This window comes from Colossoma macropomum, unplaced genomic scaffold (genome assembly GCF_904425465.1).
Source record: "Colossoma macropomum unplaced genomic scaffold, Colossoma_macropomum, whole genome shotgun sequence".
Lineage (NCBI taxonomy): Eukaryota > Metazoa > Chordata > Actinopteri > Characiformes > Serrasalmidae > Colossoma > Colossoma macropomum.
In genome coordinates, this window is record NW_023494796.1 from 6,436,297 (window position 1) to 6,455,168 (window position 18,872).

General features: G+C 42.9%; 1 protein-coding gene across 1 annotated transcript in view; it reads left to right on the top strand.

The window, feature by feature from the left end:
• Positions 1–18,872, top strand: part of ank2a (ankyrin 2a, neuronal) — a 103,588-nt gene that overhangs the window by 12,223 nt on the left and 72,493 nt on the right. Inside the window, exon 2 of the mRNA XM_036583686.1 lies at positions 15,226–15,327. Coding sequence (XP_036439579.1) covers positions 15,226–15,327 — 102 coding nt within the window. The remainder of the gene's footprint in view (positions 1–15,225; positions 15,328–18,872) is intronic.

An 18,872-nucleotide genomic window follows, 5' to 3' on the forward strand; every position in this document is an offset into this window, starting at 1 on the left:
TGTTAGCACTCTGAACATCTACTGTTAGCACTCTGAACATCTACTGTTAGCATCCTGAACATCTGCTGTTAGCATTCTGAACATCTACTGTTAGCGTCCTGAACATCTACTGTTAGCGTCCTGAACATCTACTGTTAGCATTCTGAACATCTACTGTTAGCGTCCTGAACATCTACTGTTAGCATCCTGAACATCTACTGTTAGCATTCTGAACATCTACTGTTAGCGCTCTGAATATCTACTGTTAGCGTCCTGAACATCTACTGTTAGCACTCTGAACATCTACTGTTAGCACTCTGAACATCTACTGTTAGCGTCCTGAACATCTACTGTTAGCACTCTGAACATCTACTGTTAGCACTCTGAACATCTACTGTTAGCGTCCTGAACATCTACTGTTAGCACTCTGAACATCTACTGTTAGCACTCTGAACATCTACTGTTAGCATTCTGAACATCTACTGTTATCGTCCTGAACATCTACTGTTAGCACTCTGAACATCTACTGTTAGCATTCTGAACATCTACTGTTATCGTCCTGAACATCTACTGTTAGCACTCTGAACATCTACTGTTAGCGTCCTGAACATCTACTGTTAGCATTCTGAACATCTACTGTTAGCACTCTGAACATCTACTGTTAGCATTCTGAACATCTACTGTTATCGTCCTGAACATCTACTGTTAGCACTCTGAACATCTACTGTTAGCATTCTGAACATCTACTGTTAGCGTCCTGAACATCTACTGTTAGCACTCTGAACATCTACTGTTAGCACTCTGAACATCTACTGTTAGCATCCTGAACATTTGCTGTTAGCATTCTGAACATCTACTGTTAGCGTCCTGAACATCTACTGTTAGCACTCTGAACATCTACTGTTAGCGTCCTGAACATCTACTATTAGCACTCTGAACATCTACTGTTAGCGTCCTGAACATCTACTGTTAGCGTTCTGAACATCTATACATCGGTACTAGCATTCGGAATCTTCAGTACTAGCATTCTGAACATCTGACTTCAGCATTTGGGATGCTAGCATTCTGAATCTTCAGTACTAGCATTCTGAACATCTGACTTTAGCATTAGGGACCTTAGCATTCTGAATCTTCAGGTCTAGCATTCTGAATCATCGGTACCAGCATCCTGAACCTTCAGTACTAGCATTTCTGAATCATCAGTACTAGCGTTCTGAATCTTCAGTACTAGCATTCTGAATCATTAGTACTAGCGTTCTGAATCTTCAGTACTAGCGTTCTGAATCTTCAGTACTAGCGTCCTGAATCATCAGTACTATTGTTCTGAATCTTCAGTACTATTGTTCTGAATCATCAGTACTATTGTTCTGAATCTTCAGTACTATTGTTCTGAATCTTCAGTACTAGCACTCTGAATCTTCAGTACTAGCACTCTGAACATCTACTGTTAGCGTCCTGAACATCTACTGTTAGCACTCTGAACATCTACTGTTAGCGTCCTGAACATCTACTGTTAGCGTTCTGAACATCTATACATCGGTACTTGCATTCTGAATCTTCAGTACTAGCATTCAAAATCTTCAGTACTAGCATTCTGAATCTTCAGTACTAGCATTCTGAACATCTGACTTCAGCATTAGGGACCCTAGCATTCTGAATCTTCAGTACTAGCATTCTGAACATCTGACTTCAGCATTAGGGACCCTAGCATTCTGAATCTTCAGGTCTAGCATTCTGAATCATCGGTACCAGCATCCTGAACCTTCAGTACTAGCGTCCTGAATCATCAGTACTGTTGTTCTGAATCATCAGTATTGGCACTCTGAATCTTCAGTACTAGTGTTCTGAATCATAAGTACTAGGATTGTGAAGATCTTGCTGAAGAGCTTGGACCTGTTCCATGTAGACTAAGGTTACCGGTTGTGATGTATCACCAGCCATAGCGTCCTCTGTTGCCATGGCGATCATTAGCAGTAGAGTACACGGTTGTTGTGCAGTGAGTGGTGTGACCGGTTACAGTGGTTAAGATCTGGTGATTTTGGGTCTTTCTGATCTGCCTGGGCATCTGAAGGTCTGGACGCTGTGAAAACCCCGGAGTTCCTGCTCTCTGAGGGTCGGAGCACTTAGTGCTGCTCCTCACTGAGCCATCCTGACCGGCTGATTGGAGCATCTGGAGAACAAAGCTCAGCTCTTAATAATTAATGAAGGTCCAATCAGGATTTCCCGCAAGACTGAGGGGGCGGGGCCTGATCGATAACCATCTGAGAGCAGACGGGTGAATGGATTTGTGGATGGAGGGATGAGCAGATGCGAGAGAGAGAGAGGAGAGACAGACAGAAAGAGAAAGAGAGAGAGAGAGAACAGACAGAGAGAGGTAGAGAGAGAGAGAGAGCTGTTTGTGATGGATGGAGAAGCTGTGATGTTTCAGAACATTGATGATCTGATTTCTGTCCCGTCTGGAGCCTGAAGACTCCTATTGATCTGTACATCTCTCTTTCTCTCTCTCTACCTCTCTCTGTCTGTTCTCTCTCTCTCTCTCTCTCTCTCTCTACCTCTCTCTGTCTGTTCTCTCTCTCTCTGTCTGTTCTCTCTCTCTCTCTCTCTCTCTTTCTCTCTCTCTCTCTCTCTCTCTCTGTTCTCCCCCACCCCCTCGCTCTCTGGGTGTGGTCTCTGTAGAGATGTGATGTGTGTGCTTCCCTCTTGTGGTGACTGAGAGCTCAGAGCAAGAGAGAGAGAGAGAGAGGGTGGGTGAGTGAGCAGTACTGTGTGTTATGAAAGATGAATGTGTTGCAGTGAGTCACTGAGAGCTGAACATCAGTGTTACAGTCAGAGAGGAAACCACACAGTCAGCAATCAGGACATCACAGGGACACTGACTGTACAATCACACTGACTCTACAATCACACTGACTCTAAAATCACTCTGATTCTATAATTACACTGTTTATTCTGAAATTCTGCATAATTAGCTGGTTAAAATGTAAACAGAGCCACTCAGACCGGTTTGGTGTGAAACGCTCCGTTCTAGAGTCAGAACCGTTCACAGTGGTGGTGATAGGAACCAGACGTCCACCTCTAAAAGCTCCCTCACAGAAAGTTCCTACAGTAAATGGTTATGAATTCACTGCCTGATGACTGAGACACTGTTTTATGATAGTTTAGAGAACTTAAACTCCATTCATGGTGGAGGGATACATGCAGGGCGCTGTGAGGCAAAATAGTCCCCAAAGAAAACTTATTATTTCTGTGTTGTTTATCCAGTGTGTATCGTCTGGGCAGTAAGTGTGGTTTATTCACTGTGTATTGTTTGTGCAGTCTGTTGTTTATCCAGTGTGTGTTGTTTGGGCAGTCTGTGTTGTTTATCCAGTGTGTATTGTTTGTGCAGTATGTGCTGTTCATCCAGTGTGTATTGTTTGTGCAGTCTGTGTTGTTTATCCAGTGTGTATCATTTGGGCAGTAAGTGCTGTTCAACCAGTGTGTATTATTTGGGCAGTCTGTTGTTTATCCAGTGTGTGTTGTTTGGGCAGTATTTGCTGTTCACCCAGTGTGTATTATTTGGGCAGTCTGTTGTTTATCCAGTGTGTGTTGTTTCGGCAGTGTATGTTGCTTATCCAGTGTGTATTGTTTGTACAGTCTGTGTGGTTTATCCAGTGTGTATCATTTGGGCAGTAAGTGCTGTTCAACCAGTGTGTATTGTTTGTGTGGTATGTGTTGTTTATCCAGTGTGTATTCTTTGTGCAGTATGTGCTGTTTATCCAGTGTGTATTGATTGTGCAGTCTGTGTTGTTTATCCAGTGTGTATTGTTTGTGCAGTCTGTGTTGTTTTTCCAGTGTGTATTGATTGTGCAGTCTGTGTTGTTTATCCAGTGTGTATTGTTTGTGCAGTGTGTGCTGTTTATCCAGTGTGTATTGTTTGTGCAGTATGGGTTGTTTGTGAGAAGTTTTCTGTTTTGAGCTGTTTGTAACCTGAGCATGCTGGGTAATGTAGTGCAGCAAGTGCAGAGCTGATGGTGAGCTGTAGTGCTGAGGGGGCGTGTTAGTGGACATAGTGGGTGTGTTATGAGCGTGTTAATCGGTGGAATGTGATCAGGGTGTTGGTGTGTCTGACTGACGCTGTACTTCATCACTGCATTGACTTTTTGTTCTACTTCTGCAGCGCACATGTCCAACTGTCTGGAGCCCGAACACCACCCCACTCACAATTACTGTTCACCATCAGCGCTACATCACACCTCCCACACACCCAGCTCTCATCACAATACCTACATTTAGAGCCAGTTATTCATGCAGCCTAATGAGAAACTGTAGAACAGACTCAGTTTATATCACAATACCTACATTTAGAGTCGGTTATTCATTCAGCCTAATGAGAAACTGTAGAACAGACTCAGTTTATATCACAATATCTACATTTAGAGTCGGTTATTCATTCAGCCTAATGAGAAACTGTAGAACAGACTCAGTTTATACCACAATACCTACATTTAGAGTCGGTTATTCATTCAGCCTAATGAGAAACTGTAGAACAGACTCGGTTTATATCACAATACCTACATTTAGAGTCGGTTATTCATTCAGCCTAATGAGAAACTGTAGAACAGACTCGGTTTATATCACAATACCTACATTTAGAGTCGGTTATTCATTCAGCCTAATGAGAAACTGTAGAACAGACTCGGTTTATATCACAATACCTACATTTAGAGTCGGTTATTCATTCAGCCTAATGAGAAACTGTAGAACAGACTCAGTTTATATCACAATACCTACATTTAGAGTCGGTTATTCATTCAGCCTAATGAGAAACTGTAGAACAGACTCAGTTTATATCACAATACCTACATTTAGAGTCGGTTATTCATTCAGCCTAATGAGAAACTGTAGAACAGATTCAGTTTATATCACAATACCTCTGTGTTTCTCTCTCCATCTGTGTCTCCATAGGCTAAGAGTTTACCTTAGCTAGCTGGTATCATTAGCAAATCACTTAGAGTAAGTTTAGATAACTAAGTAAGTGGTAGGCTAAGACTTTAACTTGTACACAAATCAGGCGTAACATTATGACCACCTCCTTGTTTCTACGCTCAGTGTCCATTTTATCAGCTCCACTTACTATATAGGTGCACTCTGTAGCTCTACAGTTACAGACTGTAGTCCATCTGTTTCTCTGATACTTTGTTAGCCCCCTTTTACCCTGTTCTTCAGTGGTCAGGACCCCCATGGACCCTCACAGAGCAGGTACTATTTTGGTGGTGGATCATTCTCAGCACTGCAGTAACACTGACGTGGTGGTGGTGCATTTGTGTGTGTTGTGCTGTTGCGAGTGGATCAGACACAGCAGTGCTGCTGGAGTTTTAAACACTGTGTCCACTCACTGTCCACTCTATTAGACACTCCTACCTTGTCGGTCCACCTTGTAGATGTAAAGTCAGAGACGATAGCTCATCTGCTGCTGCACTGTTTGTGTTGGTCATCCTCTAGTCCTTCATCAGTGGTCACAGGACGCTGCCCACAGGACGCTGTTGGCTGGATATTTTTGGTTGGTGGACTATTCTCAGTCCAGCAGTGACACTGAGGTGTTTAAAAACTCCAGCAGCACTGCTGTGTCTGATCCACTCAGACCAGCACAACACACACTAAATCGCCTAAATCTCCTTAAGTCATGAAATTAAGTCTGTACTGAATTAACATTGAAAACTCAATAAAACATTTGAAACATTAAGTTCCTACACTATATTAATGATATGCGCATGCTCAGTAGGACCACTCCATAGGTAGGACAAACTGTTAGCACACCCAGGCCGCCCCCTGCTGGAATGTGTGCATTGCTAACTATTTTATTGTTGTACATGGCTAATCTAGCCTTTCGGTTATAGTTATTTTCACCTGTTTATTGATTTATCACTCTGAGAGCTGACATTACTGTACTCGGATAGCTGTGAAGGAATTTTCCCACTAAGCATTTATATCCTTTACTGAGTTTGGACTCCCACAGTGAGTGCGTTTGCATGCACTTAATAATCCGATAACTGCAGAAAATCAGATTTTGTCAGTAATCCGATCAACACGTTTACATGCACTTGAGTAATCAGATAATGGGAAACTTTGGGTCTACATGAGTCAGACAGTAATCAGATTTCTACGGCCCATAAACTCACAGAAGACGACGAGACGTAAAAGTGATGTAAAATTCAAACTTCATACCGCAGCTTTTTTTTAAAAAAAAAACATTGAAAATATAAACACACATAATGTGGAAGATGAAGAATATTTAAATCCTTCATTTCATGTTCTAATTTATTTCCGGTTCCGCCGTCTGATCTTGCACGTTCTCAGACTGAGAAATCCGAAAGAAATCAGAGTAAGAGTTCACATGCACTGAGAAATCTGATTACTGAGCTAAAATCCAGCCATTTTATCAGATTTCATAGTCGGATTTCTAGATCAGCGTACGATGTTACATGACCATTTGAATAATCGGAAAACTGCAGAAATCAAATTATGATCAAATTATTGAGTGCATGTAAACGCACTCGTTGTTGGGTGTTAAGTTCTCCAACAGTTCTGGACACATCCTTGAATTTCAGTCTAGGCAACTAAGACAGAGATAAAGAGAGACGCCTTTCTGTGGTGGCTGATGTGATACGAGTGCCTGTATTCCTGAGGTTAGTAACGGTCCCTAAGGCATTAGCGGAACTTGTTTTGTCCAGCGGTTACTCACTTCCGAAAAGGGCCTGTTGAGCAAATTCCTTAGAGTAACTTTAGATAGCGCTGTAGACTAAGATGCTAATGTAAAGAGAGTGTTCAGTTTTGTATTACTCTGTGAGTCAGACTGTGTATCTGCTGCAGAAATAGACACACCAGTAAGAGACGAGTGTGTGTGAGTGTGTGTGTGTGTGTGTGTGTGTGTGTGTGTGTGTGTGTGAGTGAGTGTGTGAGAGAGAACTGATGTAATAGAAAAGAACACACACTCACACACAGACATCCAGCTCTGAGCCCAGAATCCTCTGCTCTCCTCCGGATGGACGGTACCTGGTTGTGGCCACCAGGTGGCGGTGTGTTGTCAGAAGGCGGTGCAGGAGCTCCAGGCTTATGTGATGGAGCTCCGTGAGGCTGTGGACAAGCAAATGTTTCCACAGGAGGAGATCGGAGGCTCCTCAGGTCACTGATACACAGTCTGTCCAGAGCGTCACACACTTTATACCTTTATACACAATCACGGAAATGATCGGCAAAATAAGAGTAACCGTGGAAACGGGTCTCTCTCTCTCTCTCACTGTATCTCTCTATTCTCTCTGTTTGTGTCTCTCTCTATATGTATATATATTCTCTCTCTCTCTCTCGCTCTCTCACTCTCACTGTATCTCTCTATTCTCCCTGTTTGTGTCTCTCTCTATATGTATATATATTCTCTCTCTCTCTCTCGCTCTCTCGCTCTCACTGTGTCTCTCTATTCTCTCTGTTTGTGTCTCTATGTATATATATTCTCTCTCTCCCTTTCTCTATCTGCTCTCTCGCTCTCTCTCTCTTTCTCTCTTTTGCTCTCTCACTGTATCTCTATTCTCTGTTTCTCTCTCTCTCTCTCTTTCTCTTTTCGCCTTCTCACTGTATCTCTATTCTCTGTTTCTCTCTCTCTCTCTCTTTCTCTATATTTTCTCTCACTGTATCTTTTCCCTCTCTCCCGCTCTCTTTCACTGTATCTCTCTATATCTGCTTACTCTCTCTCTCGGCCCTCTGTTCTCTCTCACTCTCTCTCCATCTCTGTTCTCTCTCTCTCTATCTCTTTCTTTTTCGATTTCTCCATTCTCTCTCTCTCTCTCTCTCTCTCTCTCTCTCTCTCTCTCTCTCTTGTTTAGCTGTAAGTGTGTTTTTGGTCAGTGTTTTTTGTGTTTCTATAAGCGCTCAGTCGCTCTAATCTTTAAACAGAGTCTCTCAGGGTGTCCACATCTGGACTCACACACACACACACACACACACACACATACTCTCACACACACACACACACACACACACACACACACACACACATAGCTGTATGAGCAGTCAGGAATCTCCTCGACAGATTTTCTCTCTCGCTGAGCGGCCGGCTGTTGGCTGGACTCTCAGTCCAGCGTCCCTCGCTCGCCCATAGTGGAGTGTTTTGCTGCAGTGTGATTGTCTGTGTGGTTTCCGGGGTGACGGTGTATGATGGCTCACGCGGCGGCTCACCTGAAGAAGGCGCGGGAGCTGGAGCAGCTCACCGAACTCCGAGCGCTCGCCAAAGCTCGAGAGAAACGCCAGCGGCACCGCGAGAGAGCAGAGCGCAAACGGCAGGTAACACCTACGCACATCTACACTGCTGCAGACGGAGGACGTTCTGACCAGGTCTCAGTCCTGCACACCTGGACACAGTGCAGCATCACTCACTGTTACACACACATATCATCCAGTTATCCACTCTTAATGATCCACTCCTGCACTGTTTAAACTCAGAATACACACCTGCAGCTGGAGTTCTGGTGATAGATGCTGTGTGCAGACACTGTATTTGGTAAACGTCCTGTGTGGAGACACTGTATTTAGTGAACATGCTGTGTGGAGACCCTGTATTTAGTGAACGTGCTGTGTGGAGACCCTGTATTTAGTGAACGTGCTGCGTGGAGACACTGTATTTAGTGAACGATCTGCATGGAGACACTGTATTTAGTGAACGATCTGTGTGGAGACATTGATTTTTGTGAACGTGCTGTGTGGAGACCCTGTATTTAGTGAACGATCTACATGGAGACCCTGTATTTAGTGAACGATCTGTGTGGAGACCCTGTACTTAGTGAACATGCTGTGTGGAGACACTGTATTTAGTGAACGATCTGTGTGGAGACACTGTATTTAGTGAACATGCTGTGTGGAGACACTGTATTTAGTGAACATGCTGTGTGGAGACACTGTATTTAGTGAACGTACTGTGTGGAGACACGGTATTTAGTGAACATGCTGTGTGGAGACACTGTATTTAGTGAACATGCTGTGTGGAGACACTGTATTTAGTGAACGTACTGTGTGGAGACACTGTATTTAGTGAACATGCTGTGTGGAGACACGGTATTTAGTGAACGATCTGTGTGGAGACACTGTACTTAGTGAACATGCTGTGTGGAGACACTGTATTTAGTGAACATGCTGTGTGGAGACACGGTATTTAGTGAACGATCTGTGTGGAGACACTGTATTTAGTGAACATGCTGTGTGGAGACACGGTATTTAGTGAACGTGCTGTGTGGAGACACTGTATTTAGTGAACGTGCTGTGTGGAGACACGGTATTTAGTGAACGATCTGTGTGGAGACACTGTATTTAGTGAACATGCTGTGTGGAGACCCTGTATTTAGTGAACGATCTGTGTGGAGACACTGTATTTAGTGAACATGCTGTGTGGAGACACGGTATTTAGTGAACGTGCTGTGTGGAGACACTGTATTTAGTGAACGTGCTGTGTGGAGACACGGTATTTAGTGAACGATCTGTGTGGAGACACTGTATTTAGTGAACATGCTGTGTGGAGACCCTGTATTTAGTGAACGATCTGTGTGGAGACACTGTATTTAGTGAACGTACTGTGTGGAGACACTGTATTTAGTGAACATGCTGTGTGGAGACACGGTATTTAGTGAACGATCTGTGTGGAGACACTGTATTTAGTGAACGATCTGTGTGGAGACCCTGTATTTAGTGAACGTACTGTGTGGAGACACGGTATTTAGTGAACATGCTGTGTGGAGACACGGTATTTAGTGAACGATCTGTGTGGAGACACTGTATTTAGTGAACATGCTGTGTGGAGACACGGTATTTAGTGAACGTGCTGTGTGGAGACACTGTATTTAGTGAACATGCTGTGTGGAGACACGGTATTTAGTGAACGATCTGTGTGGAGACACTGTATTTAGTGAACATGCTGTGTGGAGACCCTGTATTTAGTGAACGATCTGTGTGGAGACACTGTATTTAGTGAACATGCTGCGTGGAGACACTGGATTTAGTGAACGATCTGTGTGGAGACACTGCATTTAGTGAACGTGCTGTGTGGAGACCCTGTATTTAGTGAACGATCTGTGTGGAGACACTGTATTTAGTGAACGTGCTGTGTGGAGACCCTGTATTTAGTGAACGATCTGTGTGGAGACACTGTATTTAGTGAACGTGCTGTGTGGAGACACTGTATTTAGTGAACATGCTGTGTGGAGACACTGTATTTAGTGAACATGCTGTGTGGAGACACTGTATTTAGTGAACGTCCTGTGTGGAGACACTGTATTTAGTGAACATGCTGTGTGGAGACACTGTATTTAGTGGACGTGTTGTGTGGAGACACTGTATTTAGTGAACATGCTGTGTGGAGACACTGCATTTAGTGAACGTCCTGTGTGGAGACACTGTATTTAGTGAACATGCTGTGTGGAGACACTGTATTTAGTGGACGTGTTGTGTGGAGACCCTGTATTTAGTGAACGATCTACGTGGAGACACTGTATTTAGTGAACATGCTGTGTGGAGACACTGCATTTAGTGAACATAAGGGCAATGTATGTAGAAGTAATCTATGCTTTGAAGTTAAAGTGCTTTGTTGATGTGTGGTTTGTTTGTAGTTGATGAGGCAGTGGTGGTGTGCAGTAAGGCAGTGTGTGGTGGTGCATGGTTGTGTGCGGTGTGCAGTGAGGCGGTGTGTGGCTGGTGGTGTGAGGTTTGGCAAACCTAAATAAATCAAATAAGTAAATGAGACCTTGTAGCCACGCCTCCTTCTGACATTCTGCTTATGGATACGTGTGAGCTGAAGAAAAGCTCCACCCCCAGATTTTCTCCAGTTCAGTTTCTGACACACACAAGTTCAAGTTCTGTAAAGTTCCTGTTTGAATTATTCTATTTTTGTCTTCTAGATTTTCACAGTTTTGTTTTAAAAAGCTGGTGCACTTTTAGTGCCGTCCAGTTAAAAAAACCTGAATCTGATTTTATTGCCAAACTGTCTCTGACAGTCACTGATGTAGAAGAAACGTGCTGATGCAGAGTGGCTGTGTGTACTCTGTTCTCCAACTGAGCGTTTCATTCAGGACTTCACTGCCCGTTCCACAGCGGCCAATCAGAGATCAGCGCAGAGTTTTTGTGTAGTCGAAGCAGGTCGCCTCGGGCCGCTCTCTGACCCACCAACCCTCCATTACCGAGACTGACCTGCTACAGAACACAGAGCATTAATGAAGTGGGGCACTGCAGGACGGCACAGTTCAGGAGCACACCACTTTATTTACTCCTGCTGGACGCATATGTGGTCCAGCATGATCACCGCCTGGACAGTGACTTCAGAGTCAATGGAATCCTGATTTAATGCCAGTGAATTACAAGTTAAATGCCAGTGGAACGTCAGGGAAACCAATGGAATGCCAATTGAGAATACGTCAGCACCACCGTAGTCCTTGTCTAGAAAGCCGCCTGTGACAGCAGACTGAAGATCTGAAACATGCAAGACATTTAAGTGGTCAGAGGTCACAGTCTGACTGGTGGAGGTTGTAAATAACTTCATGGCCTGTTGTTTTGGAAGTATCTGCTGATTCCCCTGTGGAGGCGCATTCCAGGGAACAGGCAGGGCAGGTGCCCCATTGTGGCTGGGAACGGCGGCACCAGGCTGGGCTTCAGCCCCACACACGTACCCTGGACTGGAAGGGTTAAAAATATCCCAGAGTGGATGGGACGGCCTGTTTGAACTCTATAGCATCCACGCAATGGCAAGCAGACCACAAGCCTCAGGCCCCCACAAGCAAGAGCTCTGGAGATCTACAGACAGCATGGGCTTGGAGAAGATCCTGAAGGTATCAGGATGAAGGTTTGGGCTCCAGCGTTGGTCAGACCGAAGCTTTGAAGAGCAGAAGATGAGGATTGGTTTCTCACTGAGCCGAAGAACCTCCAACAAACTCAACAATTAAATTTCAACTATTGTTATTTCCGTTGTCATGGGGAACGCAGCGATGTGCAGACTGTGTGGATCTGATAAAGGCCCTCAGGCTGTGGGAAGTGACCCGTATCTGGACCGTTACTGTGATTTTGGACCCGATGCTATGTGGAGCGTGGTAAGACCTAGCGAACTTCAGTATCAGTTGGGATGGTTTTGGATTCCCTTGAGCTCTTTAGTGTTCTGGTGTTCTTACATGGTGCTCTAGTCCAGGATTGCATGCATTGTACTCTTTCCTTATAGGTGAACACCTTCACTGCACTGCATCCCCAAACCTCCTCGATGTAATCAATCAGCCAAGACATGTTTGGTGTCTGATGTTAGCCTCTGTAGAGCTACAAGGCTAATGTAGCTAACAATCAACTCTCCGCAGACTGTGTGGAGGTGTTCAGTATCTCTAATAGACTTGATTATGTGGTTTCTGACACTGCATGACTCACTGTAATCTGTAAACAGGGATAAAGTGCACAGGATAGGTAGGCCAATTTGGTAGATGCAATTTCCAAGTGCGCAATGTCATAACATCAGGCTATAGCCTGTTGCTAACAGCGGTGCAGCCACTATTATACCTTTTCTAAAGCTTCCATTCTAATACAAAACAGCAGGACTGTTCAGCACCTTCCTTCACTGACGAATCGCAGACTTCTGTCCTCAATGATTACTACAAAAGCAGATGTTAAAATATGTTAGAAAAATGTGTGTATCTAGCGGGACGGTTGGCTACTCATACAGTTAACCAAACATAATTCAGCCTAATGTACCAGTTGGTTTTGAATTATATTATATAATACTGTTATTGTTTTTTGAAAAATATTTGCCTGTTTTTGAATTTGATGCCAACAACACGTTCCAAAAAAGTTGGGACGGGGGCAACAAAAGGCTGGTACAGTTGTGTAATGCTAAAAAAAACACCTGGTGGTTGATTGGCAACAGGTCAGTAACATGATGGGTCTAAAAGAGCATCTAAGAGAGGCGGAGTCTTTCAGAAGTAAAGATGAGGAGGAGTTCACCACTCTGTGAAAAACTGAACCATCAAATAGTGCAACAATTCAATACGTTTATTGTACGAATATACGAATAACAGTACAGTACATAATAACATTAAAAGACAAGGCCAAAAACCAGTATTTGCTGGCTGTGATCTTTGGGCCCTCAGGTGGCACTGCATTAAAAACAGACATGAGTCTGTAGTGGAAATCACTGAATGGGCTCAGAAACACTTCTGAAAAACACTGTCTGTGAAAACAGTTCATCACTGCATCCACAAATGAGTTAAAACTCTAAAACGCAAGGAAAAGTGTCAACGAATCAACATTTGAAATTCTTTTTGGAAATCATGGACACTGTGTCCTCCGGGCTAAAGACCACTCAGCTTGTTATCAGTGCACAGTTCAAAAGCCGGTATTCATGATGGTATAGGGGGCATTAGTGCACATGGCATGGGTGATGTGCACATCTGTGAAGGCACCATTAATGCTGAATAATATATACATGTTTTGGCAACATATGCGGCCATCCAGACGACGTCTTTTTCAGGGAAGCTGAATAATCAGGGCCTTGATTATTTCAGCAAGACGATGCCAAACCACATTCTGCATGTATTACAACAGCATTGCTCCATATTGAAAAACTCTGGGTGCTAAACTGACCTGCCTGCAGTCCAGATTTGTCACCCACTGATTTTATTTGGCACATTATGAAATGAAAAATATGGCAAGGGAGACCCCGAACTGTGGAGCAGCTGAAATCCTGTATCAACAAGAACAGGAAAATATTTCACTTTCTAAGCTACAGCAGTGTCTCCTCAGTTCCCAAACCCTTACAGAGTGCTGTGAAAAGAAGAGGTGATGAGACACAGTGGTAAACAGGCCCCAACAGTATGTTAGAGTGGTTTTGGATAGTTTGGGGAGATTTAATATGTTTTAGTATGTTACATAATAATTAAAATCATTTTACATTAGACATAATGTTTGGGGTGGTTTGGAGTGATTTAGGATGTTTGGGGTGGTTTTGGGTGGTTTGGAGTGATTTAGTATGTTTGGGGTGGTTTGGAGTGATTTATTATGTTTGCTGTACTTCGGGGTGATTTAGTATGTTTAGGGTGATTAGGGGTGGTTTGAGATAGTTTGGGGTGGTTTGGAGTGATTTAGTATGTTTGGGGTGGTTTGGAGTGATTTAGTATGTTTGGGGTGGTTTGGAGTGAGTTAGTATGTTTGGGGTGGTTTGGAGTGAGTTAGTAGGTTTGGGGTGATTTGGAGTGAGTTAGTATGTTTGCGATGGTTTGGGGTAATTTAGTATGTTTAGGGTGATTTGGGGTGGTTTGAGGTAGTTTGGGGTGGTATGGGAATGTTTGAGGTGGTTTGGAGTGATTCAGTATGTTTGGGGTGGTTTTGGGTGGTTTGGAGTGATTTAGTGTGTTTGCAATGGTTTGGTGGTGATTCAGTATATTTGGGATGATTAGTGGTAGTGTGATGTAGTTTTGGGTGGTATGGGAATGTTTGGAGTGGTTTAGAGTGTATTAGTATGTTTGGCTTGGTTTTGGGTGGTTTGCGGTGATTTTGTATACTTAGTATGTTTGAGGTGATTAGGGGTGGTTTGAGGTAGTTTAGGGTGGTATGGGAATGTTTGGGGTGGTTTGGAGTAATGTAGGATGTTGGGGTGATTTAGTATGTTTGGGGTGATTAGGGGTGGTTTGAGGTAGTTTAGGGTGGTATGGGAATGTTTGGGGTGGTTTGGAGTAAGGTAGGATGTTGGGGTGAATTAGTATGTTTGGGGTGATTAGGGGTGGTTTGAGGTAGTTTAGGGTGGTATGGGAATGTTTGGGGTGGTTTGGAGTAATGTAGGATGTTGGGGTGATTTAGTATGTTTGGGGTGATTAGGGGTGGTTTGAGGTAGTTTAGGGTGGTATGGGAATGTTTGGGGTGGTTTGGAGTAATGTAGGATGTTGGGGTGATTTAGTATGTTTGGGGTGATTAGGGGTGGTTTGAGGTAGTTTGGGGTGGTATGGGAATGTTTTGGGTGATTTGGAGCGTTTGGGGTGGTTTTGGGTGATTTAGTATGTTTGGGGTTATTAAGGATGGTTTGAGATAGTTTGGGGTGGTTTTGGGTGATTTAGTACGTTTGGGGTTATTAAGGGTGGTTTGAGATAGTTTGGGGTGGTTTTAGGTGGTTTGGGGTGATTTAATATGTTGGGGTGACTGTATTTGCCACACTTTGCTGCTTTAACATTAATTTTGATTCACGTGTCTGTGTTTGTGTTTTTTCTGCAGTCGGACAGTAACACTAGTTTCCTGAGGGCAGCAAGAGCTGGGAACGTTGAGAAAGTTCTGGAGCTTCTAAAGAGTGGACAAGACATCTCAACCTGTAACCAGGTAAGACTACACTGTCTTATTTTGTCTATGTGTGTAATTAGGCTTAGGGTTAATCAGCAGCCCACCAATTAACTTAAATATCTTTTTTCATGGGGCGGCACGGTGGGTAGTGCTGTCGCCTCACAGCAAGAAAGGCCAATTGGAGGCACTAAATTGCCCCTAGGTGTGAATGTGTGTGTGAATGTGTATGTCTGTGTGTGTCTGCCCTGTGATGACTGGCGACCTGTCCAGAGTGTTTCCTGCCTTCCACTTAATGAGCACTGGGATAGGCTCCAGCACTCCCTGCGACCCAGGAGAATAAGAGCCTTCAAGGTGAACGAATGAATCTTCGTGTAATTAGGACTTTAGCAGATAGTGGGCTGGTGGTATTTGTGCTGACTGCAATTAAATTATATGTTTAGGTGCTTGGGGTGATTATTTGGTAGTTAGTGTATTTGAGGTGACCATATTTGGTGGTTAGAATGTTTAGGGTGACTATTTGGTCGTTAGAGTGTTTGAGGTGACTATTTTTGGTGGTTAGAGTGGTTGAAGTGACTATATATTTGGTGTTTAGGGTGTTTGGGCTGACTATATATTTGGTGTTTAGGGTGTTTGGGCTGACTGTATATTTGGTGGTTAGGGTGTTTGGGGCGACTATATTTGGTGGTCTGAGTATTTGGGGTGACTGTATATTTGGTGGTGAGAGTGTTTATGGTTAATGTATATTTGGTGGTTTAGAGTGTTTGAGGTGACTGTATAGTTGGTGGTTAGAGTGTTTATGGTGACTGTATATTTGGTGGTTAGTGTTTAGGGTGACTATATTTGGGGTGACTGTATATTTGGTGGTTAGAGTGTTTGGGGTGACTGTATATTTGGTGGTTAGAGTGTTTGGGGTGACTATATTTGGTGGTTAGAGTGTTTATGGAGACTGTATATTTGGTGGTTAGTGTTTGGGGTGACTGTATATTTGGTGTTTGGGGTGACTGTATATGTGGTGGTTGGAGTGTTTGAGGTGACGGTATGTTTGGTGGTTTGGGTGTTTGGGGTGACTGTATTTGGTGGTTTGGGTGTTGCTCATTTTTTTCACAGTGTTGCAGTGAGTAAAAGCAGCAGTTCTGCAGGTTTTTCACTCTGTGCAGCACTGGGTGATGTAATTTTTACCCTCTGTGATCCAGACTGTACAGAATGTTATTACAGAGTGAGAGAGAGTAAATTTAGAAATCCTTTTAAATACGGCAGCATATGAAACCTGCAGATTTTCGCTGTCCCCTGTGTGTGTGTGTGTGTGTGTGTGTGTGTGTGTGTGTGTGTTCTGTAGTTCTGTAGAGCTCAGCTGTTCGACTGAAACAGCTGTTCATTCCCTGCCCCCCCTCACTGAGCCCCCGTTTGAGCTCCCCCTACAGAGCCTCATCACCCAAGCAAAGAACAGAATGCACAACTCATTCACGGTCAGCCTGAACACGCACTCAGCACATAAACACACACGTACAGTGGGTAATGTGCTGTAGTGTAAAGCCTGTAAAACCTGATGTTCATATATGTCTGCCGAAGGTCATTCAGTGATGATTCAGTCTGACTAACCTTGCCTCGGTCCAGCCTCTGTATCAGAGTGACCGCTGCTGCAGCTGCTGTTTTAATTTAATTCAATTTAATTTAACTTGCACACTGTCTTTGCTTAAAACAAGAGAATAAAAGACATACAGATAGTTAATTTAGCTGTTATTTCATGTACACTAACCATCTAACAAGCTGATGTTTTTACCTAATTAACTTTAAATTAAATGTAAATTAAATTCACAGAGAATTATCATAAAATTTTGTTTTGTAGCATGAGATTAATATAACCCAGGGCTATTTCTATGGTCTGTTTTATAGCATGAGATTAATATAATTTGGGATTATTTCTGTTTTTTTTATAGCAGAGGATTATTATAACCTGGGAGTATTTCTACAGTTTGTTTTATAGCTCAGGATTAATATAACCTGGGACTATTTCTATGATATGGTTTATAGTACGGGATTAATATAACCCAGGGCTATTTCTATGGTTTGTTTTATAGCACATGATAACAATAACCTTGGATTATTTCTATGGTTTGTTTTATGACACAGGATTAATATAACCTGGGGTTATTTTTTTGGTTTATTTTATAGCACAGGACAAAATATAACCTGGGGTTATTTGAATGGTTTGTTTCATAGCACAGGATAAAATAACCTAAGATTATTTCTGTTTTGTTTTAAAGCATGGGATTAATGTAACCTGAGGTTATTTTTTATGGTTTTGTTTTATAGCACAAGATTAATATAACCTGGGTTTATTTCTACAATTTGTTTTATCCTGCAGGATTAATATAACCTGGGATTATTTTTATGGTTTGTTTTATAGCACAGGATTAATATAACCTGGGATTACATCTATAGTTTGATTTGTAGAAGGTAAAATCTGCCAGGACAAATCACTCAGCAGAACTAAGACTCAACAGAAGACACTCTTTATAATCATGAGGAAGAACCTCTAAGAAATTCCATGTTTTCAGACAACAGTACCCAGTATTAGCTCAGTTAGTGCAAATAGCACAGATCCTAGAACAGATCCTTGTGGAACACCTTATTTTACTATAGTATTTACTGATGTTTCACTGTTTACAAACTGACAGAAGTCTAAATGTTCCTGTGTGACCAAAGCTTTTACAAGTGGCCAATCAGGCCTGCACTAACACAGTGACAATATGAATGTGACCATTTGTGCTTTAATCATGTGGACTGCAGCGGCTCCTGGGTTCCTGTGAACGTTACATAAATCCCTTGTTCACTAAATCACTCCTCCAGCGTGGTTATTTCATCAGCTGATGGACCGAATGTGGAGGAGAGTTTAATCTCTTTCAGTCCAAACTGTAAAACTGTAAAAGAGCAAAATGCTGAGTTCCAAACCCGCCACCTGCCCTCATCTCCTAATGCATAAACCGCTATTGTGTAACCGCAGAGCAGTTAGCAAAACTGACAGAGTTAATCTGATTTAAATAGTGACCACTAGGGGGAGTCAGGGTGACCATATAGAGAGTTAATCTGATTTAGATAGTGACCAGTAGGGAAGTCGCCAGTCAGAGCACTGAGAGAGATGAACTCAGTGACAGACAGAAAAGGTTACCAAAGAGAAAGAGAGAACAGGGGAGAAAGAGAGAAAAGAGATAATGACAGAGAAATTACAGAGAGAGAAAATTAGAGAGAGGAAGAGAGAAATTAGAGAGTAGGAGAGAAATAAAAGAAATGAAATAGAAGAAAGCAAATAAGTGTGAAAAGAAGCCTAAAGAGGAAGAGAAAAGAAAGGAAGAGGCAAGAGGAAGAGAAGATTAGAGAGCGAGAGAGAGAAAGAGACAGAGAATGAAAAGAGATTTAGAGAGAAAGAGAGAGAGAGTTCTATCCTCAGGTCATCATGTGTTTAATAAGCTCTGACGACAGGCTGTTAATTAGTAGAAATCAGAGACATTATAAAGGAGGAGGAGACGCTCACTGGTTGAAATATGAATGTGAAGGCTTGTCTGTTTCTCGAGAAAGTCCCGCCC